Here is a 26,314-nt window from a genome sequence, read left to right as displayed (position 1 = left end):
CCCCGCTCCCTGCTCGAGCGCCACCAGGAGGAGGAGTGCCAGGACAGGTCGGGAACTTTTGGGATTTTTTGGGGATTTTTTGGGGATTTTTTGGGTTTTTTTGGGGCGTTTGTGGTGGTTTTTGGTGGTTTTGGGATGGTTTTCCACCTAAAAGTTCTTGAGATGTTTCCTGGAGCAGCAGCAGTTCCCCCGCTCCCTGCTCGAGCGCCACCAGAAGGAGGAGTGCCAGGACAGGTCGGGAACTTTTGGGATTTATTGGGATTTTTTGGGATTTTTTGGGGGATTTTTTGAGATTTTTGGGATTTTTTGGGGGTTTGTGGCGGTTTTTGGTGGTTTTGGGGTGGTTTTCCACCTAAAAGTTCTTGAGATGTTTCTTGGAGCAGCAGCAGTTCCCCCGCTCCCTGCTCGAGCGCCACCAGAAGGAGGAGTGCCAGGACAGGTCGGGAGCTTTTGGGATTTTTTGGGATTTTTTGGGGATTTTTTGGGTTTTTTGGTGATTTTTTGGGATTTTTGGGGTTTTTTTGGGGATTTTTTTGGTGGTTTTTGGTGGTTTTGGGTGGTTTTCACCTAAAAGTTCTTGAGATGTTTCCTGGAGCAGCAGCAGAGGAGTGTCTGGGTAGATGAGGGATGGAGAATGGATTTTTGGGAATTTTTTGGGATTTTTGTGGGTTTTTTTGGTGGTTTTGGTGGTTTCAGGGTGGTTTTCCACCTAAAAGTTCTTGAGATGTTTCCTGGAGCAGCAGCAGTTCCCCCGCTCCCTGCTGGAGCGCCACCAGAAGGAGGAGTGCCAGGACAGGTCGGGAACTTTTGGGATTTTTTGGGATTTTTTGGGAATTTTTTGGGATTTTTTGGGGTTTTTTTGGGGATTTTTGGTGGTTTCAGGGTGGTTTTCCACCTAAAAGTTCTTGAGATGTTCTCTGGAGCAGCAGCAGTTCCCCCGCTCCCTGCTCGAGCGCCACCAGAAGGAGGAGTGCCAGGACAGGTCGGAACTTTTGGGATTTTTTGGGATTTTTTGGGAATTTTTTGGGATTTTTTGGGATTTTTTTGGGGGTTTTTGGTGGTTTTTGGTGGTTTTGGGGTGGTTTTCCACCTAAAAGTTCTTGAGATGTTCTCTGGAGCAGCAGCAGTTCCCCCGCTCCCTGCTGGAGCGCCACCAGAAGGAGGAGTGCCAGGACAGGTCGGGAACTTTTGGGATTTTTTGGGGATTTTTTGGGGATTTTTTGGGATTTTTTGGGGTTTTTTTGGGGATTTTTGGTGGTTTTGGGGTGGTTTTCCACCTAAAAGTTCTTGAGATGTTTTCTGGAGCAGCAGCAGTTCCCCTGCTCCCTGCTCGAGCGCCACCAGAAGGAGGAGTGCCAGGACAGGTCGGGAACTTTTGGGATTTTTGGGATTTTTTTGGGATATTTTGGTGATTTTTTGGGAATTTTTTGGGATTTTTTTGGGGTTTTTTTGGTGGTTTTTGGTGGTTTTGGGGTGGTTTTCCACCTAAAAGTTCTTGAGATGTTCTCTGGAGCAGCAGCAGTTCCCCCGCTCCCTGCTGGAGCGCCACCAGAAGGAGGAGTGCCAGGACAGGTCGGGAACTTTTGGGATTTATTGGCATTTTTTGGGGATTTTTTGGGATTTTCGGGATTTTTTGGGGTTTTTTTGGTGGTTTTTGGTGGTTTTGGGGTGGTTTTCCACCTAAAAGTTCTTGAGATGTTTGTTGGAGCAGCAGCAGTTCCCCCGCTCCCTGCTGGAGCGCCACCAGAAGGAGGAGTGCCCGGAGAGGTCGGGAACTTTTGGGATTTTTGGGATTTTTTTTGGGATATTTGGGTTTTTTGGTGTTTTTTTTTGATGGTTTTTTGGTGGTTTCAGGGTGGTTTTCCACCTAAAAGTTCTTGAGATGTTTTCTGGAGCAGCAGCAGTTCCCCCGCTCCCTGCTGGAGCGCCACCAGAAGGAGGAGTGCCAGGACAGGTCGGGAACTTTTGGGATTTATTGGGATTTTTTGGGGATTTTTTTTGGGATTTTTTGGGGGGTTTGTGGCGGTTTTTGGTGGTTTTGGGATGGTTTTCCACCTAAAAGTTCTTGAGATGGTTCCTGGAGCAGCAGCAGTTCCCCCGCTCCCTGCTGGAGCGCCACCAGAAGGAGGAGTGCCAGGACAGGTCGGGAACTTTTGGGATTTATTGGGATTTTTTGGGGATTTTTTGGGTTTTTTTTGGGCGTTTGTGGTGGTTTTTGGTGGTTTCAGGGTGGTTTTCCACCTAAAAGTTCTTGAGATGTTTCCTGGAGCAGCAGCAGTTCCCCCGCTCCCTGCTCGAGCGCCACCAGAAGGAGGAGTGCCAGGACAGGTCGGGAACTTTTGGGATTTTTTGGGATTTTTTGGGAATTTTTTGGGATTTTTTGGGGTTTTTTTGGGGATTTTTGGTGGTTTCAGGGTGGTTTTCCACCTAAAAGTTCTTGAGATGTTCTCTGGAGCAGCAGCAGTTCCCCCGCTCCCTGCTCGAGCGCCACCAGAAGGAGGAGTGCCAGGACAGGTCGGGAACTTTTGGGATTTTTTTGGGATTTTTTGGGAATTTTTTGGGATTTTTTGGGATTTTTTTGGGGGTTTTTTGGTGGTTTTTGGTGGTTTTGGGGTGGTTTTCCACCTAAAAGTTCTTGAGATGTTCTCTGGAGCAGCAGCAGTTCCCCCGCTCCCTGCTGGAGCGCCACCAGAAGGAGGAGTGCCAGGACAGGTCGGGAACTTTTGGGATTTTTTGGGGATTTTTTGGGGATTTTTTGGGATTTTTTGGGGTTTTTTTGGGGATTTTTGGTGGTTTTGGGGTGGTTTTCCACCTAAAAGTTCTTGAGATGTTTTCTGGAGCAGCAGCAGTTCCCCTGCTCCCTGCTCGAGCGCCACCAGAAGGAGGAGTGCCAGGACAGGTCGGGAACTTTTGGGATTTTTGGGATTTTTTTGGGATATTTTGGTGATTTTTTGGGAATTTTTTGGGATTTTTTTGGGGTTTTTTTGGTGGTTTTTGGTGGTTTCAGGGTGGTTTTCCACCTAAAAGTTCTTGAGATGTTTCCTGGAGCAGCAGCAGTTCCCCCGCTCCCTGCTCGAGCGCCACCAGAAGGAGGAGTGCCCGGAGAGGTCGGGAACTTTTGGGATTTATTGGCATTTTTTTGAGGATTTTTTGGGATTTTTTTGGGATTTTTTGGGGGGTTTGTGGCGGTTTTTGGTGGTTTTGGGGATGGTTTTCCACCCAAAAGTTCTTGAGATGTTTCCTGGAGCAGCAGCAGTTCCCCCGCTCCCTGCTCGAGCGCCACCAGAAGGAGGAGTGCCAGGACAGGTCGGGAACTTTTGGGATTTTTGGGATTTTTTTTGGGATATTTGGGTTTTTTGGTGTTTTTTTTTGATGGTTTTTGGTGGTTTCAGGGTGGTTTTCCACCTAAAAGTTCTTGAGATGTTCTCTGGAGCAGCAGCAGTTCCCCCGCTCCCTGCTCGAGCGCCACCAGAAGGAGGAGTGCCAGGACAGGTCGGGAACTTTTGGGATTTTTTGGGATTTTTTGGGAATTTTTTGGGATTTTTTGGGATTTTTTTGGGGGTTTTTTGGTGGTTTTTGGTGGTTTTGGGGTGGTTTTCCACCTAAAAGTTCTTGAGATGTTCTCTGGAGCAGCAGCAGTTCCCCCGCTCCCTGCTGGAGCGCCACCAGAAGGAGGAGTGCCAGGACAGGTCGGGAACTTTTGGGATTTTTTGGGGATTTTTTGGGGATTTTTTGGGATTTTTTGGGGTTTTTTTGGGGATTTTTGGTGGTTTTGGGGTGGTTTTCCACCTAAAAGTTCTTGAGATGTTTTCTGGAGCAGCAGCAGTTCCCCTGCTCCCTGCTCGAGCGCCACCAGAAGGAGGAGTGCCAGGACAGGTCGGGAACTTTTGGGATTTTTGGGATTTTTTTGGGATATTTTGGTGATTTTTTGGGAATTTTTTGGGATTTTTTTGGGGTTTTTTTGGTGGTTTTTGGTGGTTTCAGGGTGGTTTTCCACCTAAAAGTTCTTGAGATGTTTCCTGGAGCAGCAGCAGTTCCCCCGCTCCCTGCTCGAGCGCCACCAGAAGGAGGAGTGCCCGGAGAGGTCGGGAACTTTTGGGATTTTTGGGATTTTTTTTGGGATATTTGGGTTTTTTGGTGTTTTTTTTTGATGGTTTTTGGTGGTTTCAGGGTGGTTTTCCACCTAAAAGTTCTTGAGATGTTTTCTGGAGCAGCAGCAGTTCCCCCGCTCCCTGCTGGAGCGCCACCAGAAGGAGGAGTGCCAGGACAGGTCGGGAACTTTTGGGATTTATTGGGATTTTTTGGGGATTTTTTTTGGGATTTTTTGGGGGGTTTGTGGCGGTTTTTGGTGGTTTTGGGATGGTTTTCCACCTAAAAGTTCTTGAGATGTTTCCTGGAGCAGCAGCAGTTCCCCGCTCCCTGCTGGAGCGCCACCAGAAGGAGGAGTGCCAGGACAGGTCGGGAACTTTTGGGATTTATTGGGATTTTTTGGGGATTTTTTGGGTTTTTTTTGGGCGTTTGTGGTGGTTTTTGGTGGTTTCAGGGTGGTTTTCCACCTAAAAGTTCTTGAGATGTTTCCTGGAGCAGCAGCAGTTCCCCCGCTCCCTGCTCGAGCGCCACCAGAAGGAGGAGTGCCAGGACAGGTCGGGAACTTTTGGGATTTTTTGGGATTTTTTGGGAATTTTTTGGGATTTTTTGGGGTTTTTTTGGGGATTTTTGGTGGTTTCAGGGTGGTTTTCCACCTAAAAGTTCTTGAGATGTTCTCTGGAGCAGCAGCAGTTCCCCCGCTCCCTGCTCGAGCGCCACCAGAAGGAGGAGTGCCAGGACAGGTCGGGAACTTTTGGGATTTTTTGGGATTTTTTGGGAATTTTTTGGGATTTTTTGGGATTTTTTTGGGGGTTTTTTGGTGGTTTTTGGTGGTTTTGGGGTGGTTTTCCACCTAAAAGTTCTTGAGATGTTCTCTGGAGCAGCAGCAGTTCCCCCGCTCCCTGCTGGAGCGCCACCAGAAGGAGGAGTGCCAGGACAGGTCGGGAACTTTTGGGATTTTTTGGGGATTTTTTGGGGATTTTTTGGGATTTTTTGGGGTTTTTTTGGGGATTTTTGGTGGTTTTGGGGTGGTTTTCCACCTAAAAGTTCTTGAGATGTTTTCTGGAGCAGCAGCAGTTCCCCTGCTCCCTGCTCGAGCGCCACCAGGAGGAGGAGTGCCAGGACAGGTCGGGAACTTTTGGGATTTTTGGGATTTTTTTGGGATATTTTGGTGATTTTTTGGGAATTTTTTGGGATTTTTTTGGGGTTTTTTTGGTGGTTTTTGGTGGTTTTGGGGTGGTTTTCCACCTAAAAGTTCTTGAGATGTTCTCTGGAGCAGCAGCAGTTCCCCCGCTCCCTGCTGGAGCGCCACCAGAAGGAGGAGTGCCAGGACAGGTCGGGAACTTTTGGGATTTATTGGCATTTTTTGGGGATTTTTTGGGATTTTCGGGATTTTTTGGGGTTTTTTTGGTGGTTTTTGGTGGTTTTGGGGTGGTTTTCCACCTAAAAGTTCTTGAGATGTTTGTTGGAGCAGCAGCAGTTCCCCCGCTCCCTGCTCGAGCGCCACCAGAAGGAGGAGTGCCAGGACAGGTCGGGAACTTTTGGGATTTTTTGGGATTTTTTGGGAATTTTTGGGGATTTCTTGGGATTTTTGGGGTTTTTTTTTGGATTTTTGGGGATTTTTTGGGGTTTTTTTTGGTGGTTTTTGGTGGTTTCGGGGTGGTTTTCCACTTAAAAGTTCTTGAGATGTTTCCTAGATCGCCAGCAGAGGAACTTCAGGATTGATGAGGGACGGGGAAGGGATTTTTGGGAATTTTTTGGGTGATTTTGGGACTTCTGGATGGTTTCTGGGGATTTTTGGAATGGGTTTTGCGGTTCTTTGGGAATTCCGGGTGGTTTTTTGGGAATTCCGGATGGTTTTGAGGGATTTTTTGGAATTCTGGCTGGTTTTTTGGGAATTCTGGGTGGGGTTTTTTTTGGGAATTCCGGATGGTTTTGAGGGATTTTTTGGAATTCCGGCTGGGTTTTTTGGGAATTCTGGGTGGGTTTTTTTTTGGGAATTCTGGCTGATTTTTGAGGAATTCCGGATGGATTTTGGGGAATTTTGATGGATTTTAGGGATTTTGGGGAAGCGTGCCCGATTTTTTTGATGAATTCTTGGTGATTTTTGGGAAATCTGGCTGCGTTTTTAGGAATTCCGGATGATTTTTGGAAGTTCTGGATGATTTGGGGGGATTTTTAGGAAGTGTGGCTGTTTTTTTGGGAATTCTGGATTTTTTGGGGGAATTTTGGGTGGTTCGGGGGGATTTTTGGGGTGTCAGGCTGATTTTTTTGGGATTTTTCGGAAGGGTTTTTAGGAATTCTGTATGGGTTTTGGGAAATGATGGGAATTCGGGAGGATTTTTGGATGATTTTAGGGAATTTTGGATGATTTTTGGGAAGTCTGGCTGGATTTTTAGGAATTGTGGAGGATTCTTAGGACAGTTTTTGCGGAATTCTGGATCATTTTGGGGATTTTTGGGAATTCTGGATGGATTTTTAGGAATTCTGGATGTTTTTGGGGATGGTTTTGAGGAATTCCAGATGATTTTGGGGGATTTTCCACGTGGGTTTTTTTTGGAATTCTGGCTGGTTTTTGGGGGATTTTTGGGAATTCTGGCTGGTTTTTGGGGAATTCTGGATGGCTTTGGGGGATTTTTGGGATGGGTTTTGGGAATCCTGGATGGTTTTGGGGGATTTTTGGGAAGTCTGGCTGATTTTTTGGGATGATTTTTGAGGAACTCCAGGTGCTTTTTGGGAATTCCAGATAGTTTTTTTGGGATTTTGGGGCGGTGTTTTGAAATTCGGACGATTTTTTTGAGTAATTCTGGATTTTTGGGGCGGAATTCTGGATGCTTTTGGTGGGGGGGTGGTTTGGGGTGGTTTTTTTTGGATTTTGGGCTGATTTTTTGGGAATTCTGGATTGTTTTTTGGGATTTTTGGGAATTCTGGCTGGTTTTTGGGGGATTTTTGGGAATTCTGGCTGGTTTTTGGGGAATTCTGGATGGCTTTGGGGGATTTTTGGGATGGGTTTTGGGAATCCTGGATGGTTTTGGGGGATTTTTGGGAAGTCTGGCTGATTTTTGGGGAATTCTGGATGGCTTTGGGGGATTTTTGGGATGACTTTTGGGAATCCTGGATGGTTTTGGGGGATTTTTGGGAAGTCTGGCTGATTTTTTGGGATGATTTTTGAGGAACTCCAGGTGCTTTTTGGGAATTCCAGATAGTTTTTTTGGGATTTTGGGGCGGTGTTTTGAAATTCGGACGATTTTTTGAGTAATTCTGGATTTTTGGGGCGGAATTCTGGATGCTTTTGGTGGGGGGTGGTTTGGGGTGGGTTTTTTTTGGATTTTGGGCTGATTTTTTGGGAATTCTGGATTGTTTTTTGGGATTTTTGGGAATTCTGGCTGATTTTTGGGATGGTTTGTGAGGAATTCTGGATGGTTTTTAATTAATCCCAGATGGCTTTGGGGGATTTTTGGGATGGGTTTTGGGAATCCTGGATGGTTTGGGGGATTTTTGGGAATTCTGGCGGATTTTTTGGGAATTGTGGAAATCCTGGATGATTCTTGGGAAGGTTTTTGAGGAATTCCGGATGATTTTTGGAAGTCCTGGATGGTTTTGGGGGATTTTAACGATGTGAGGCCGATTTTTTTGGGAATTCTGGATTTTGTTATTGAATTTTGGATGATTTTTGGGATGATTTTTGAGGAATTTGGGATGTTTTTTGGGGAATTCTGCCTTTTTTTTTTTTTTTTTTTAATTTTCCTGCTTTTTTTTGGGAATTCCAGATTTTTTGGGGGAATTCTGGGTGGTTTGGGAGGGTTTTGGGATGGTTCCACTCCCGGCGGAGTCTCCCAAATTTCCCCTCTGCTTTTCCGTTTCCCTCCCAAATTTTCATTCTCGAAATTCCACATTTTTCCCAAATTTTCCCTCTTGATTTTCCATTTTTATCCCAAATTTCCCACTTTGATTTTCCATTTTTATCCTAAATTTCCCCTCCCAAATTTTCATTCTCGAATTTCCACATTTTTCCCCAAATTTTCCCTCTCGATTTTCCATTTTTATCCCAAATTTCCCACTTTGATTTTCCATTTCTCTCCTGAATTTTCCTCTTTGCTTTTCCAAATCGTTCCCAAATTTTCCAGCCTCGTTTTTCCACTTTTATCCCAAATTTCCTGCTTTGATTTTCCATTTCTCTCCCAAATTTTCCACTTTTCTCCCCAATTTCCCACTCTGCTTTTCCATGTTTCTCTCTCCCAGATTTTCCAAATCTTTTCCAAATTTTCCACCCTGATTTTCCATTTCTCTCCCAAATTTTCACTTTTGATTTTCCACATTTTTCCCAAATTTTCCCTTTTGATTTTCCATTTTTATCCCAAATTTCCCACTCTGCTTTTCCATTTCTCTCCCAAATTTTCCTTCTCCATTTTCCACATCTTTCCCAAATTTTCCCACTTGATTTTCCATTTTTGTCCCAAATTTCCCTCTCTGAATTTCCATTTCTCTCCCAAATTTTCCCTCTTGATTTTCCACATTTTTCCCAAATTTTCCACCCTGATTTTCCATTTCTCTCCCAAATTTTCACTCTTGATTTTCCATATTTTTCCCAAATTTTCCCTTTTGATTTTCCATTTCTCTCCCAAATTTTCACTCTTGATTTTCCACATTTTTCCCAGATTTTCCCTTTTAATTTTCCATTTTTATCCCAAATTTCCCCCTCTGCTTTTCCATTTCTCTCCCAAATTTTCCCTCTCGATTTTCACATTTTTCCCAAATTTCCTCTCTTGATTTTCCATTTTTATCCCAAATTTCCCACTCTGATTTTCCAGCTCTCTCCTGAATTTCCGCTCTGATTTTCCACTTCTCTCCCAAATTTCCCCCCTCTGCTTTTCAATTTCTCTCCCAAATTTTCCCTCTCGATTTTCACATTTTTCCCAAATTTCCTCTCTTGATTTTCCATTTTTATCCCAAATTTCCCACTCTGATTTTCCAGCTCTCTCCTGAATTTCCGCTCTGATTTTCCACTTCTCTCCCAAATTTCCCACTCAGCTTTTCAATTTCTTTCCCAAATTTTCCCTCTTGATTTTCCATTTTTATCCCAAATTTCCCACTCTGCTTTTCCATTTCTCTCCCAAATTTTCCCTCTTGACGTTCCACATTTTTCCCAGATTTTCCCTCTCGATTTTCCAGTTTTATCCCAAAATTCCCATTCTGATTTTCCAGCTCTCTCCTGAATTTCCTCTCTGATTTTCCCCTTCTCTCCCAAATTTCCCACTCTGATTTTTCCATTTCCATCCCAAATTTTCCCTTTTGATTTTTCATTTTTATCCCAAATTTCCCCCTCTGCTTTTCCATTTCTTTCCCAAATTTTCCCTTTTGATTTTCCATTTTTCTCCCAAATTTCCCACTCTGCTTTTCCATTTCTCTCCCAAATTTCCCCTCTCGATTTTCCACATCTTTCCCAAATTTTCCCTCTTGATTTTCCAGGTTTATCCCAAATTTCCCTCTCTGAATTTCCATTTCTCTCCCAAATTTTCCCTCTTGATGTTCCACAATTTTCCCAAATTTTCCCTCTTGATTTTCCATTTTTGTCCCAAATTTCCCCCTCTGCTTTTCCATTTCTCTCCCAAATTTTCGCTCTCGATTTTCCACATCTTTCCCAAATTTTCCCTTTTGATTTTCCATTTTTGTCCCAAATTTCCCACTCAGCTTTTCCATTTCTCTCCCAAATTTTCACTTTTGATTTTCCATATTTTTCCCAAATTTTCCCTCTTGATTTTCCATTTTTATCCCAAATTTCCCATTCTGATTTTCCAGCTCTCTCCTGAATTTCCGCTCTGATTTTCCACTTCTTTCCCGAATTTCCCCCTCTGGTTTTTCCATTTCCATCCCAAATTTTCCCTTTTGATTTTCCATTTTTCTCCCAAATTTCCCCCTCTGCTTTTCCATTTCTCTTCCAAATTTTCGCTCTCGATTTTCCACATCTTTCCCAGATTTTCCCTCTTGATTTTCCGTTTCCATCCCAAATTTCCCCCTCTGCTTTTCCATTTCTCTCCCAAATTTTCCCTCTCGATTTTCCACAATTTTCCCAAATTTCCTCTCTTGATTTTCCATTTTTATCCCAAATTTTCCCTTTTGATTTTCCATTTCTCTCCCAATTCTCCCGCTCCGCTGCCCCCGCGTTCCTCCCAGATTTCTCGAGAATCTCCCCGGAATTCCCGGGATCTCCCCAAAATTCCCGCTTTTCTCCCCATTTCCCCACTCTGCTCTTCCATGTTTCTCTCTCCCACATTTTCCATTTCTCTCCTGGAATTTCCTCTCTGATTTTTCCATTTTTCTCCTGAATTTTCCTTTCTGGTTTTCCATTTTTATCCCAAATTTCCCCCTCTGCTTTTCCATTTCTCTCCCAAATTTTCACTCTTGATTTTCCATATTTTTCCCCAAATTTTCCCTCTTGATTTTCCATTTTTATCCCAAATTTCCCACTCTGATTTTTCCCGTTTCTCTCCCAATTCTCCCGCTCCACTGCCCCGCGTTCCTCCCAGATTTCTCGAGAATCTCCCCGGAATTCCCGGAATCTCCCCAAAATTCCCGCTTTTCTCCCCAATTCCCCACTCTGCTCTTCCATGTTTCTCTCTCCCACATTTTCCATTTCTCTCCTGAAACGTCCTCTCCGATTTTCCATTTTTCTCCTGAATTTTCCTTTCTGGTTTTCCATTTCTCTCCCAAATTTTCCCTCTCGATTTTCCACATCTTTCCCAAATTTCCTCTCTTAATTTTCCGTTTCCATCCCAAATTTCCCCCTCTGCTTTTCCATTTCTCTCCCAAATTTTCCCTCTCGATTTTCACATTTTTCCCAAATTTCCTCTCTTGATTTTCCATTTTTATCCCAAATTTCCCACTCTGATTTTCCAGCTCTCTCCTGAATTTCCGCTCTGATTTTCCACTTCTCTCCCAAATTTCCCCCTCTGCTTTTCCATTTCTCTCCCAAATTTTCCCTCTTGATTTTCCACATCTTTCCCAAATTTTCCCTCTTGATTTTCCAGGTTTATCCCAAATTTCCCTCTCTGAATTTCCATTTCTCTCCCAAATTTTCCCTCTTGATTTTCCATTTTTATCCCAAATTCCCTTTCTGATTTTCCAGCTCTCTCCAGAATTTCCGCTCTGATTTTCCACTTCTCGCCCAAATTTCCCACTCTGGTTTTTCCATTTCCATCCCAAATTTTCCCTTTTGATTTTCCATTTTTCTCCCAAATTTCCCACTCTGATTTTCCATTTCTCTCCCAAATTTTCCCTCTTGACGTTCCACAATTTTCCCAGATTTTCCCTCTTGATTTTCCATTTTTATCCCAAATTTCCCACTCTGATTTCCCGTTTCTCTCCCAATTCTCCCGCTCCGCTGCCCCGCGTTCCTCCCAGATTTCTCGAGAATCTCCCCGGAATTCCCGGAATCTCCCCAAAATTCCCGCTTTTCTCCCCAATTCCCCACTCTGCTCTTCCATGTTTCTCTCTCCCACATTTTCCATTTCTCTCCTGGAATTTCCTCTCTGATTTTCCACTTCTCTCCCAAATTTCCCCCTCTGCTTTTCCATTTCTCTCCCAAATTTTCCCTCTCGATTTTCCACATTTTTCCCAAATTTTCCCTCTTGATTTTCCATTTTTATCCCAAATTTCCCTCTCTGAATTTCCATTTCTCTCCCAAATTTTCCCTCTTGATATTTCCATTTTTCTCCCAAATTTCCCCTCTTGATTTTCCATTTTTGTCCCAAATTTCCCACTCTGCTTCTCCATTTTTATCCCGAATTTCCCACTCTGATTTTCCAGCTCTCTCCTGAATTTCCGCTCTGATTTTCCACTTCTTTCCCAAATTTCCCTCTCTGGTTTTTCCGCTCCGCTTTCCCGCGTCTCTCCCGAACTTCCCGCTCTGATTTTTTCCCGTTTCTCTCCCAATTCTCCCGCTCCGCTGCCGCGCGTTCCTCCCAGATTTCTCGAGAATCTCCCCGGAATTCCCGGGATCTCCCCAAAATTCCCGCTTTTCTCCCCAATTCCCCACTCTGCTCTTCCATGTTTCTCTCTCCCACATTTTCCATTTCTCTCCTGGAATTTCCTCTCCGATTTTCCATTTTTCTCCTGAATTTTCCTTTCTGGTTTTTCATTTTTGTCCCAAATTTCCCCCTCGGCTTTTCCATTTCTCTCCCAAATTTTCCCTCTCGATTTTCCACATTTTTCCCAGATTTTCCCTTTTGATTTTCCATTTTTGTCCCAAATTTCCCCCTCTTCTTTTCCATTTCTCTCCCAAATTTTCCCTCTCGATTTTCCACATTTTTCCAGATTTTCCCCTTTTGATTTTCCATTTTTGTCCCAAATTTCCCCCTCTGCTTTTCCATTCCTCTCCCAAATTTTCCCTCTCGATTTTCCACACTTTCCCAAATTTCCCCTCTTGATTTTCCATTTCCATCCCAAATTTCCCACTCTGAATTTCCATTTCTCTCCCAAATTTTTTTCTCTTGATTTTCCACAATTTTCCCAGATTTTCCCTCTTGAATTTCCATTTTTATCCCAAATTTCCCACTCTGGTTTTTCCGTTTCTCTTCCAAATTTCCACTCTCGATTTTCCACATCTTTCCCCGAATTTTCCCTCTTGATTTTCCATTTTTATCCCAAATTTCCCCGTTGGCTTTTCCATTTCTCTCCCAAATTTTCCCTCTCGATTTTTCACATTTTTCCCAGATTTTCCCTCTTGATTTTCCATTTTTCTCCCAAATTTCCCACTCTGATTTTCCAGCTCTCTCTCCTGAATTTCCTGCTCTGATTTTCCCCTTCTCTCCCAAATTTCCCACTCTGGTTTTTCCATTTCTCTCCCAAATTTTCCCTCTTGATTTTCCATTTTTATCCCAAATTTCCCCCTCTGCTTTTCCATTTCTCTCCCAAATTTTCCCTCTTGATTTTCCATTTTTCTCCCAAATTTCCCGCTCTGGTTTTTCCCCGTTTCTCTCCCAATTCTCCCGCTCCGCTGCCCCGCGTTCCTCCCAGATTTCTCGAGAATCTCCCCCGGAATTCCCGGGATCTCCCCAAAATTCCCGCTTTTTCCGGCGCAGGGTGACGCAGTGCAAGTACAAGCGGATCGGCTGCCCCTGGCAGGGCCCCTTCCACGAGCTCTCGGTGCACGAGGCCGAGCGCTCCCAAATTTTCCCCCAAAATTCCCGCTTTTCTCCCCAATTCCCCACTCTGCTCTTCCATGTTTCTCTCTCCCACATTTTCCATTTCTCTCCTGGAATTTCCTCTCTGATTTTCCACTTCTCTCCCAGATTTCCCACTCTGCTTTTCCATTTCTCTCCCAAATTTTCCCTCTCGATTTTCCACGTCTTTCCCAAATTTCCTCTCTTAATTTTCCGTTTCCATCCCAAATTTCCCCCTCTGCTTTTCCATTTCTCTCCCAAATTTTCCCTCTCGATTTTCACATTTTTCCCAAATTTCCTCTCTTGATTTTCCATTTTTATCCCAAATTTCCCACTCTGATTTTCCATTTCTCTCCCAAATTTTCCCTCTTGACGTTCCACATTTTTCCCAGATTTTCCCTCTTGATTTTCCATTTTTATCCCAAATTTCCCATTGTGATTTTCCAGCTCTCTCCTGAATTTCCGCTCTGATTTTCCCCTTCTCTCCCAAATTTCCCACTCTGATTTTTCCATTTCCATCCCAAATTTTCCCTTTTGATTTTCCATTTTTCTCCCAAATTTCCCCCTCTGCTTTCCATTTCTTTCCCAAATTTTCCCTCTTGATTTTCCACATCTTTCCCAGATGTTCCCTCTTGAATTTCCATTTTTCTCCCAAATTTCCCGCTCTGGTTTTTCCCGTTTCTCTCCCAATTCTCCCGCTCCGCTGCCCCGCGTTCCTCCCAGATTTCTCGAGACTCTCCCCGGAATTCCCGGGATCTCCCCAAAATTCCCGCTTTTCCCGGCGCAGGGTGACGCAGTGCAAGTACAAGCGGATCGGCTGCCCCTGGCAGGGCCCCTTCCACGAGCTCTCGGTGCACGAGGCCGAGTGCTCCCACCCCACCAAGACGGGCAACGAGCTGATGGAGATCCTGGACGAGATGGACCAAACGCGCAAGAAGGAGATGCAGCTCTACAACAGCATCTTCAGCCTGCTCAGCTTCGAGAAGATCGGATACACCGGTACGGCGCGGAATTCCCCAAAATTCCCCAGAATTCCCCCGGTTTTCCGAAGGTTTTTTGGGGTTTTCCGAAGGTTTTGTGAGGTTTCCTGAAGGTTTTTTGGGGTTTTCTGAAGGTTTTCCATGGTTTTTTGAAGGTTTTTTGGGGTTCTCCAAGGGTTTTCCGCGGTCTTCAGAAGGTTTTTTTGAGGTTTTCTGGAGTTTTCGGAAGTTTTTATGGGGTTCTCCAAGGGTTTTCCATGGTTTTCCTGAAGGTTTATTGAGGTTTTTGGAAGGTTTTCCGTGGTTTTCTGAAGGTTTTCCATGGTTTTTTGATGCTTTTTTGGGGTTCTCCAAGGGTTTTCCTTGGTTTTCAGAAGGTTTTTTTGAGGTTTTCTGGAGTTTTCAGAAGTTTTTATGGGGTTCTCCAAGGGTTTTCCGTGGTTTTCTGAAGGTTCGTTGAGGTTTTCAGAAGGTTTTTTGAGGTTTTTTTAAGATTTTTTTGGGTCCTCCAAGGGTTTTCCGTGGTTTTCTGAAGGTTCATTGAGGTTTTCAGAAGGTTTTTTGAGGTTTTTTTAAGATTTTTTTGGTCCTCCAAGGGTTTTCCGTGGTTTTCTGAAGGTTTTTTTGAGGTTTTCTGCAGTTTTCGGAAGTTTTTATGGGGTTCTCCAAGGGTTTTCCGTGGTCTTCAGAAGGTTTTTTTGAGGTTTTCTGGAGTTTTCCGAAGTTTTTATGGGGTTCTTCAAGGCTTTTTCCTTGGTTTTCTGAAGGTTTATTGAGGTTTTCGGAAGGTTTTTTGAGGTTTTCGGAAGGTTTTTCCATGGTTTTTTTGATGGTTTTTTGGGGTTCTCCAAGGGTTTTCTGTGGTTTTCAGAAGGTTTTTTGAGGTTTTCTGAAGTTTTCCAAAGTTTTTTATGGGGTTCTCCAAGGGTTTTCAGAAGGTTTATTGAGGTTTTCTGGAGTTTTCCGAAGTTTTTATGGGGTTCTCCAGGGGTTTTCCATGGTTTCCTAGAGGTTTTTTGTGGTTCTCCAAGGGTTTTCCAGGGTTCTCCAAAGGTTTTCTGGGGTGTTCTGACAAAGGAGATGCAGCTCTACAACAGCATCTTCAGCCTGCTCAGCTTCGAGAAGATCGGATACACCGGTACGGCGCGGAATTCCCCAAAATTCCCCAGATTTCCACCGGTTTTCCGAAGGTTTTGTGGGGTTTTCTGAAGGTTTTGTGGGGTTTCCTGAAGGTTTTTTGGGGTTTTCTGAAGGTTTTCCATGGTTTTTTGAAGGTTTTTTGGGGTTCTTCAAGGGTTTTCCGTGGTCTTCAGAAGGTTTTTTTTGAGGTTTTCTGGAGTTTTCCGAAGTTTTTATGGGGTTCTCCAAGGGTTTTCCATGGTTTTCTGAAGGTTTTTTGGGGTTTTCCGAAGGTTTTCCATGGTTTTTTTGATGGTTTTTTGGGGTTCTCCAAGGGTTCTCCAAGGGTTTTCCGTGGTTTTCTGAAGGTTTTTTTTGAGGTTTTCTGGAGTTTCCAAAGTTTTTATGGGGTTCTCCAAGGGTTTTCCGTGGTTTTCTGAAGGTTCATTGAGGTTTTCAGAAGGTTTTTTGAGGTTTTTTTAAGATTTTTTTGGGTCCTCCAAGGGTTTTCTGTGGTTTTCAGAAGGTTTTTTTGAGGTTTTCTGGAGTTTTCTGAAGTTTTTATGGGGCTCTCCAAGGGTTTTCCGTGGTTTTCTGAAGGTTTTTTGAAGGTTTTCCGAAGGTTTTTTGAGGTTTTCGGAAGGTTTTCCATGGTTTTTTTGATGGTTTTTTGGGGTTCTCCAAGGGTTCTCCAAGGGTTTTCTGTGGTTTTCTGAAGGTTTTTTTGAGGTTTTCTGGAGTTTTCCCGAAGTTTTTATGGGGTTTCTCCATGGGTCTTCTGTGGTTTTCTGAAGGTTTATTGAGGTTTTCGGAAGGTTTTTTGTGGTTTTTTGAAGGTTTTTTTTGGTTCTCCAAGGGTTTTCCGTGGTTTTCTGAAGGTTTTTTTGAGGTTTTCTGCAGTTTTCGGAAGTTTTTATGGGGTTCTCCAAGGGTTTTCCATGGTTTTCTGAAGGTTTTTTTGAGGTTTTCTGGAGTTTTCCGAAGTTTTTATGGGGTTCTCCAAGGGTTTTCCATGGTTTTCGGAAGGTTTATTGAGGTTTTCAGATGGTTTTTTGAAGGGTTTATGGGGTTCTCCAAGGGTTTTCCGTGGTTTTCAGAAGGTTTTTTTGGGGTTTTCTGGAGTTTTCCAAAGTTTTTATGGGGTTCTCCAAGGGTTTTCCGTGGTTTTCTGAAGGTTTATTGAGGTTTTTGGAAGGTTTTTTGGGGTTTTCGGAAGATTTTCCATGGTTTTTTTGAAGGTTTTTTGGGGTTCTCCAAGGGTTTTCCGTGGTTTTCAGAAGGTTTTTTTGAGGTTTTCTGGAGTTTTCCGAAGTTTTTATGGGGTTCTCCAAGGGTTTTCCGTGGTTTTCTGAAGGTTTATTGAGGTTTTCCGAAGGTTTTTTGGGGTTTTCCGAAAGTTTTCCATGGTTTTTTGAAGGTTTTTTTGGGGTTCTCCAAGGGTTTTCCGTGGTTTTCAGAAGGTTTTTTTGAGGTTTTCTGGAGTTTTCCGAAGTTTTTATGGGGTTCTCCAAGGGTTTTCCGTGGTTTTCTGAAGGTTTATTGAGGTTTTCGGAAGGTTTTCCGTGGTTTTGTGAAGGTTTTCTTGGTTTTTTGAAGGTTTTTTGGGGTTCTCCAAGGGTTTTCTGTGGTTTTCAGAAGGTTTTTTTGAGGTTTTCTGGAGTTTTCCAAAGTTTTTTTGGGGTTCTCCAAGGATTTTCCGTGGTTTTCTGAAGGTTTATTGAGGTTTTCAGAAGGTTTTTTGAGGTTTTCGGAAGGTTTTCCATGGTTTTTTGAAGGTTTTTGGGGTTCTCCAAGGGTTCTCCAAGGGTTTTCCGTGGTTTTCAGAAGGTTTTTTTGAGGTTTTCAGGAGTTTTCCGAAGTTTTTATGGGGTTCACCAAGAGTTTTCCGTGGTTTTCTGAAGGTTTTGTGGGGTTTTCTGAAGATTTTCCATGGTTTTTTGAAGGTTTTTTGGGGTTCTCCAAGGGTTTTCCGTGGTTTCCAGAAGGTTTTTTTGAGGTTTTCTGAAGTTTTCCGAAGTTTTTATGGGGTTCTCCAAGGGTTTTCCGTGGTTTTCTGAAGGTTTTTTTGAGGTTTTCTGGAGTTTTCCGAAGTTTTTATGGGGTTCTCCAAGGGTTTTCCGTGGTTTTCTGAAGGTTTATTGAGGTTTTCGGAAGGTTTTTTGAGGTTTTCGGAAGGTTTTCCATGGTTTTTTTGATGGTTTTTTGGGGTTCTCCAAGGGTTCTCCAAGGGTTTTCTGTGGTTTTCAGAAGGTTTTTTTGAGGTTTTCTGGAGTTTTCCGAAGTTTTATGGGGTTCTCCAAGGGTTTTCCATGGTTTTCGGAAGGTTTATTGAGGTTTTCAGATGGTTTTTTGAAGGGTTTATGGGGTTCTCCAAGGGTTTTCCGTGGTTTTCAGAAGGTTTTTTTGGGGTTTTCTGGAGTTTTCCAAAGGTTTTCTGTGGGGTTCTCCAAGGGTTTTCCATGGTTTTCCTCAGGTTTTTGACGTTTTCTAGGGTTTTCCAAAGGTTTTTTGAGGTTTTCCAGTGTTTTCCAAAGTTTTTATGTTGTTCTCCAAAGGTTTTTTGGGGTTTTCTGAAGTTTTTATGGGGCTCTCCAAGAGTTTTCCGGTTTTTTCTGACCATTTTTTTGGGTTTTATGAATGTTTTCCAGGGCTTTTCCAAGGTTTTCCAGAGGGTTTTTTGGGTTTTCCGAGTGTTTTCCGTGGTTTTCCGTAGATGTATTGGGGTTCTCCAAGGGTTTTTCAGGGTTTTCCAAAGGTTTTTTGGGGTTTTCTGGAGTTTTCCAAGGTTTTTATGGGGTTCTCCAAGGGTTTTCCAGAAGTTTCTTCAGCCTGCTCAGCTTCGAGAAGATCGGCTACAGCGATACAGAGCGGCTCGCAAGCCCCGGAAATTCCGCACAATTCCTGAAAGTTCCCCAAAATTCCTGAAAATTTCTGGGCTTCTCTGACCTTTTTTTTGGATTTTCCAATATTTTTCCGATGTTTTTTGAAGCTTTTCCAAAGTTTTATGAGGCTTTTCCATGGGTTTTCCGTTATTTTCTGCAGTTTTTCCTGGTTTCTCCGAAAGTTTTCCAGGTTTTTCCATGGTTTTCTGAAGGTTTCCCAGGGTTTTTTTGGGATATTCTGAAGGTTTTATGGGATTTTCCAAAGGTTTCTGGAGGTTTTTCACCGTTTTCCAATATTTTTCCAGGGTTTTCCGACAGTTTTCCAAGATTTTCTGGCGGTTTTCCATGGGTTTTCCGAGGGTTTTCCAGGGTTTGCAATAGGTTTCTGGGGTTTTCCCAAGGGTTTTCTGAAGTTTTTCCAGGATTTTCTGGAGGTTTTTCAACGTTTTTATGGGGTTCTCCAAGGGTTTTCCAGAGTTTTCCGAAGGTTCTCCAGGATTTTTGATGGTTTTCTGAGGGCTTTCTGGGATTTTCCAATGTTTTGCCAGAGTTTTCCGAAAGATTTCCGTGATTTTCTGGGGTTTTCCGGCATTTTCTGAGAGTTTTTGGGGGTTTTCCGAGGTTTTTCAGGTGGGAAGATGGGATTTGGGATTCCTCCTGGAATCCCAGGATTGGGGTTGGGGTTGGAGGAGATAATTTGGGATGGGGTGTGACAGTGGGGCCGGTGGGAATTCCACTGGATCATGGGGAACTCAGATGGGATCCGAGAGGAATTCTGGGAATTGTTGTAGGATCCGTGTGAAAATTCCGGCAATTTTGTAGGATCCTCGAGGATCCTATTGGGATCTGATGAGAATTTTGGGAACTTTTTAGGACGACGGGGAATCCAGTTTAGGATCTGCTGATAATTCTGGGAATTTTGTAAAATCCTGGTGAAGACACTTGGAAAACTTGGGGTCATTTTGGGAATTTTGAAGGATCCTGGGGAATTCTTGTAGGATCTGGTGATAATTCCCCAAAATTTTGCAGGATAACGGTGAATCCTTTTAAGGATCCAATGATAATTCCAGGAATTTTGTGGGATCTTGATGAATCCTTTTGGGATCTGATAATGATTCCCAGAATTTTGTAGGATAAATGGTGAATCCCGATGGGATCCACGGTGAATCCTTTTTAGAATCCAGGGATAATTCCAGGACTTTAGCGGGATAAGGGTGAATTCTTGTAGGCTCCGATGATAATTTTGGGAATTCTGTTGGATCCTGGTGAATTTTGTTTGGCTCTGGTGATAAATCTGGGAATTTTGTAGGCTAATGGTGAATCCTTTTGAGATCCATTGATAATTTTGGAATTCTGTAGGATCCAGGTGAATTTTGTTTGGATCTGGTGATAACTCTGGGAATTTTGTAGGATCCTGGTGAATCCTTTTGGGATCTGTGATGTTTTCGGGAATTTTGTAGGGTTATGCCGAATTCTTGTAGATTCCGTTGACGTCTCCTGGAACGTTGCGAGACCCTGACGAATCCGTAGGAACTCAGTGACAATTCCCGCCTATCCCGACATTATTTCCAAACTTTTCCCCATCTCATCCCAATTTTTTTTGGCATTTTTCCCGCCTTTTCCCAGAGGTGCGGTTCCTCCCGTCCCGCAGCGACACCAACATCCCTGACCTGGGGGCTCCGGGTGGGACTGGGATGGACTGGGATGGACTGGGATGGGACTGGGATGAGACTGGGATGGACTGGGATGGACTGGGATGGACTGGGATGGACTGGGATGGGATTGGGATGGGACTGGGATGGACTGGGATGGGACTGGGATGGACTGGGATGGGACTGGGATGGACTGGGATGACTGGGATGGGACTGGGATGGACTGGGATGGACTGGGATGGGACTGGGATGGGACTGGGATGGACTGGGATGGACTGGGATGGACTGGGATGGACTGGGATGGGACTGGGATGGGACTGGGATGGACTGGGATGGGACTGGGATGGACTGGGATGAACTGGGATGAACTGGGATGAACTGGGATGACTGGGATGGACTGGGATGGAACTGGGATGGACTGGGATGGACCTGGGATGGACTGGGATGGGACTGGATGGACTGGGATGGACTGGGATGGACTGGGATGGGACTGGGATGGACTGGGATGGACTGGGATGGAACTGGGATGGACTAGGATGTACTGGGATGGGACTGGGATGGGACTGGGGTGGACTGGGATGGACTGGGATGGACTGGGACGGACTGGGATGGGACTGGGATGGACCTGGGATGGGATTGGGATGGGACTGGGATGGACTGGGATGGACTGGGATGGACTGGGATGGGACTGGGATGGGACTGGGATGAGACTGGGATGGGCTGGGATGGACTGGATGGAACTGGGATGGGACTGGGGATGGACTGGGATGGACTGGGATGGGATTGGGATGGACTGGGATGGACTGGATGGACTGGGATGGACTGGGATGGACTGGGATGGGACTGGGATGGACTGGGATGAACTGGGACGGACTGGGATGGACTGGAATGGACTGGGAGAGACTGGGATGGACTGGGATGGGACTGGGATGGACTGGGATGGACTGGGATGGACTGGGATGGGACTGGGATGGACTGGGATGGACTGGGATGGGGACTGGGATGGACTGGGATGGACTGGGATGGGGACTGGGATGGGACTGGGATGGACTGGGATGGGACTGGGATGGACTGGGATGGACTGGGATGGACTGGGATGGACTGAGACGGACTGGGATCCCGGCTTTGGATCATCCTGATTAACCCATTTCGGATGCAATGATAATTCTGGGAATTTGTAGGATGCTGGTGAATCCTTTCGGGACCTGCTGATGGTCCTGGGAATTCTGTAGGGTATCGGTGAATCCCGATGGGATCCGCGGTGAATCCTTCCTGGAATCCAGTGACAGTTCCCGCCCCGCCCCGACGTTCTTTCCGACCCTTTCCCCGTCTCACCCCAAACTTTTTTCCCTTTATCCCCCCCCGCCTTTTCCCCAGAGGTGCAGTCCGCCCGTACCGCACGGACGACTTCATCACGCGCCTGTACTACGAGACGCCGCGCCTCACCGTGCTCAACCAGACCTGGGTGCTGAAGGCGCGCGTCAACGACTCCGAGCGCAACCCCAACCTGTCCTGCAAGCGCACGCTGAGCTTCCAGCTGATCCTCAAGAGCAAGGTCAACTCCCCCATGGAATGCTCCTTCCTGCTCCTGGAGGGGCCCTACGACGACGTCAAGATCAACCCGGTCATCTACCACTTCGTCTTCAGCAACGAGAGCAACGAGACCGACTACATGGCGCTGCCCATCGTCGACTCGGTGGAGTGCAACAAACTGCTGGCGGCCAAGAACATCAACCTGCGGCTTTTTATATTCCAGATCCAAAAATAAAACATGACTTTTTTCGGGGTTTGTTTTTTGGGGCGGGGTGGGGAGAGGAGGAGGCGAGGAGTTTTAGCGGCGGCGGCGGCGTTGGCGGGGCGTTGGAAGCGGTGGGAGGCGGTGGAAGCGTTAAAAACGGCGTTGAAGTGGCGGAAAGTGGGTTGGAAGAGACAAAAGTTGGTGGGGAAAGAGACAAAAGGTGGTGGAGGAAGAGACAAAAGTCGGTGGTGAGCGGAAGGAATTGGCTTGGAACCAACAAAAATGGCTTTGAAGTCATAAAAATGGGTTGAAACCGTCCAAAAATGGGTTGAAAGCAAAAAGAAGAAAATTGGCTTGAAACCATCAAAAAATGGAAGAGTGCAAAGTGGGTTGGGAGTGGTGAAAAATGGGTTGAAAGTGAAAAAAATTGGATTTAAAGTGGCAAAAGTTGGTGGGAAAGAGACAAAAGTCGGTGGTGAGCGGAAGGAATTGCCTGGGAACCAACAGAACTGGCTTTGAAATCATAAAAAATGGGTTGAAACCATCCAAGAATGGGTTGAAAGCAAAAAGAAGAAAAATTGGCTTGAAACCATCAAAAAATGGAAGAGTGCAAAGTGGGTTGGGAGTGGTGAAAATGGGTTGAAAGTGAAAAAAAATTGGATTTAAAGTGGTAAAAATTGGTGGGAAAGAGACAAAAGTTGGTGGAAAAGAGACAAAAGTCGGGTGGTGAGCGGAAGGAATTGGCTGGGAACCAACAAAAATGGCTTTGAAGTCATAAAAATTGGTTGAAACCGTCCAAAAATGAAAAAAAATTGGATTTAAAGTGGTAAAAATTGGTGGGAAAGAGACAAAGTCGGTGGTGAGCGGAAGGAATTGGCTTGGAACCAACAAAAATGGCTTTGAAGTCAAAAATGGGTTGAAACCGTCCAAAAATGGGTTGAAAGCAAAAAGAAGAAAAAATTGGCTTGAAACCATCAAAAAATGGAAGAGTGCAAAGTGGGTTTGGAGTGGTGAAAATGGATTGAAAGTGAAAAAAAATTGGATTTAAAGTGGTAAAAATTGGTGGGAAAGAGACAAAAGTCGGTGGTGAGCGGAAGGAATTGGCTGGGAACCAACAAAAATGGCTTTGAAATCATAAAAATGGGTTGAAACCATCCAAGAATGGGTTGAATAGCAAAAAGAAGAAAATTGGCTTGAAACCATCAAAAAACGGAAGAGTGCAAAGTGGGTTGGGAGTGGTGAAAATGGAGTTGAAAGTGAAAAAAAATTTGGATTTAAAGTGGTAAAAATGGGTGGGGAAAAAGACAAAAGTTGGTGGAAAAGAGACAAAAGTCGGTGGTGAGCAAAATGGAATTGGCTTGGAACCGTTAAAAATGGGTTGAAAAGGACAAAAATTGGCTTGAAATCATCAAAAAAATGGTTTTGAAAGTGGCAAAAATTGACTTGAAACCATCAAAAGAATTGAAGTCTGAGAAGGGGTTGGAAGAGGTGAAAATGGGTTGAAAGTGAAAAAAAAATTGGATTTAAAGTGGCAAAATCAGCTTGAAAGAGACAAAAATTGGTGGGGAAAGCAACAAAAATTGGCGTTGAGCGAATGGAATTGGCTTGGAACCATCAAAAATGGGTTGAAAGTGAAAAAAAATGGCTTGAAACCATCAAAAATCGGTAGAAAAGCAACCGAAAGGTTTTGAAACCACCAAAAAATGGTTTGGAACCACCAAAACTTGGTGGAAACTCGACAGAAAAGATTTGAAATCATCCCAAAAGTGGGTGAAACCATCAAAAATCGGTTGAAACCCAAGAGAAATTATAAAAAAATGGGCAAAGCCATCAGGAATTGGTCAGAAGGGCTTGAAGCCATCCAAGCTTGGGTTGAAGCCATCAAAAACGGGTTGAAAGTGACAAAAATCGGTGGCGATCGAATAGAATTGGCTTGGAACCATCAAAAAATGGGTTGAAAGTGGGGGAAAAAATGGGTGGAAAGTGACAAAAAATGGACTTGAAGCCTTCAAAAGAATTGAAGCCTGAGAAGTGGGTTGGGAAGTGGTGAAAATGGGTTGAAAGTGAAAAAAAAAAAATTGGATTTAAAGTGGCAAAAATTGGTGGGAAAGCGACAAAAATTGGTGGCGAGTGAATGGAATTGGCTTGGAACCATCAAAAACGGGTTGAAAGTGAAAAAAATGGCTTGAAACCATCAAAAATCGGTAGAAAAGCAATCGAAAGGTTTTGAAACCACCAAAAAATGGTTTGGAACCACCAAATCTTGGTGGAAACGCGACAGAAAAGATTTGAAATCATCCCAAAAGTGGGGTGAAACCGTCAAAAATCGGTTGGAAACCAAGAGAAATCATCAAAAAATGGGCGAAGCCATCAGGAATTGGTCAGAAGGGGCTTGAAGCCATCCAAGCTTGGGTTGAAGCCATCAAAAACGGGTTGAAAGTGACAAAAATCGGTGGCGATCGAATAGAATTGGCTTGGAACCATCAAAAAATGGGTTGAAAGTGGGGAGAAAAATGGGTTGAAAGTGACAAAAAATGGACTTGAAGCCTTCAAAAAAATTGAAGCCTGAGAAGTGGGTTGGGAGTGGTGAAAATGGGGTTGAAAGTGAAAAAAATTGGCATTAAAGTGGCAAAATCAGCTGGAAAGAGACAAAAATTGGTGGGAAAGCATCAAAAATTGGCGTCGAGCGAATGGAATTGGCTTGGAACCATCAAAAACGGGTTGAAAGTGAAAAAAAATGGCTTGAAACCATCAAAAATCGGTAGAAAAGCAATCGAAAGGTTTTGAAACCACCGAAAAATGGCTTGGAACCACCAAAACTTGGTGGAAAACTCGAGAGAAAAGATTTGAAATCATCCAAAAGTGGGTGAAACCATCAAAAATCGGTTGGAACCCAGAAGAGAAATCATCAAAAAATGGGCGAAGCCATCAGGAATTGGTCAGAAGGCTTGAAGCCATCCAAGCTTGGGTTGAAGCCATCAAAAACGGGTTGAAAGTGACAAAAATCGGTGGCGATCGAATAGAATTGGCTTGGAACCATCAAAAAATGGGTTGAAAGTGGGGGAAAAATGGGTGGAAAGTGACAAAAAATGGACTTGAAGCCTTCAAAAAAATTGAAGCCTGAGAAGTGGGTTGGGAGTGGTGAAAATGGGTTGAAAGTGAAAAAAAAAAATTGGCATTAAAGTGGCAAAATCAGCTTGAAAGAGACAAAAATTGGTGGGAAAGAGACAAAAGTCGGTGGTGAGCAAATGGAATTGGCTTGGAACCGTTAAAAAAATGGGTTGAAAGGGACAAAAATTGGCTTGAAGTCATCAAAAAAATGGTTTGAGAGTGGCAAAAATGGACTTGAAACCATCAAAAATCGGTAGAAAAGCAATCGAAAGGTTTTGAAACCACCGAAAAATAGCTTGGGACCACCAAAACTTGGTGGAAATGCGACAGAAAAGATTTGAAATCATCCCAAAAGTGGGTGAAACCATCAAAAATCGGTTGAAACCCAAGAGAAATCATCAAAAAATGGGCGAAGCCATCAGGAATTGGTCAGAAGGGCTTGAAGCCATCCAAGCTTGGGTTGAAGCCATCAAAAACGGGTTGAAAGTGACAAAAATCAGTGGCGATCGAATAGAATTGGCTTGGAACCATCAAAAAGTGGGTTGAAAGTGGGGGAAAATGGGAGGAAAGTGACAAAAAATGGACTTGAAGCCTTCAAAAGAATTGAAGCCTGAGAAGTGGGTTGGGAGTGGTGAAAATGGGTTGAAAGTGAAAAAAAATTGGCATTAAGTGGCAAAAATTGGGTGGGGAAAGCGACAAAAATTGGCATCGAGTGAATGGAATTGGCTTGGGAACCATCAAAACATGAGTTGAAAGCGACAAAAATGGGTTGAAAGTTAAAAAAAAAAGGGTTTGAAACTGCCAGAAATTGGTCTAAACCCAGGGGGAAGGTCTTGAAACCACCAAAATTGGTTTTGAAACCATCAAAATTGGGTAGAACGGCAATGGAACGGTTTTGAAACCACAAAAAATGGCGTGAAACTGTCGGAAAAATAGATTGAAATCACCAAAAGTTGGTTGAAGCTCAACAGAAAGGTCTTGGAAATCATCAAAAAAATGGGTGAAACCATCAGGAATTGGTCAAAACACTACAGGAAAGGGCTTGAAATCATCAAAGGTTGGGTTGGGACCATCAAAAATGGGTTGAAAGTCCTAAAAAAACGGCGGGAAACCGTCAAAAGTGGTTTGGCAGCGACAGAAATTGGTGGGATACCAATGGAATTGGCTTGGAGTCATCAAAAATGGTTTGGAGGTGACAGAGGTTGGTGGGGGAAAGCGTCAAAAAATGGTTGGAGACCATCAAAAGGTGGCTGGGGAAAACGACAAAAATCGGTGAGGAGCCAAGAGGAGATCTTGAAGGCATCAGAAATTGGCTTGAAAGTGGCAAAAATGGACTGAAAGCGAAAGAAATCGTCTGGAAACAGCAAAAAATTGGTGAGGAACCGAGAGAAAAGTCTTGGAATCGTCAAGGAGTGCTTTGGAAGTAGGAAAAATGGGTTGGAAGCGTAAAAAAAATGGACTTGGAACCGTCAAAAATGGCTTGAAGGTCATAAAAAATGGCGGGAAAGCAACAGAAAAGTCTGGGAAGCGTCGAAAGTTGGTTTAAGACGACAAAAATTGGCGTGAGACCACTAAAAGCCAGCTT

At 44.0% G+C, this 26,314-nt stretch overlaps 1 protein-coding gene across 1 annotated transcript; it reads left to right on the top strand.

Moving 5' to 3' along the window:
* Nucleotides 1-5,560: 5,560 nt before the first annotated feature.
* On the top strand, nucleotides 5,561-21,660 carry ZFTRAF1 (zinc finger TRAF-type containing 1; the record flags this gene model as incomplete). The annotated part of the gene is made up of 4 exons (XM_068177756.1): nucleotides 5,561-5,616; nucleotides 14,035-14,246; nucleotides 15,237-15,245; nucleotides 21,266-21,660. Coding segments are annotated over 4 exons (660 nt in total), but the record flags the coding sequence as incomplete, so codon positions are not given.
* Between the last annotated feature and the right edge of the window lie 4,654 nt (nucleotides 21,661-26,314).

This window comes from Anomalospiza imberbis, unplaced genomic scaffold (genome assembly GCF_031753505.1).
Source record: "Anomalospiza imberbis isolate Cuckoo-Finch-1a 21T00152 unplaced genomic scaffold, ASM3175350v1 scaffold_1049, whole genome shotgun sequence".
Lineage (NCBI taxonomy): Eukaryota > Metazoa > Chordata > Aves > Passeriformes > Viduidae > Anomalospiza > Anomalospiza imberbis.
This window is presented reverse-complemented; position numbering and strand designations above follow the sequence as displayed.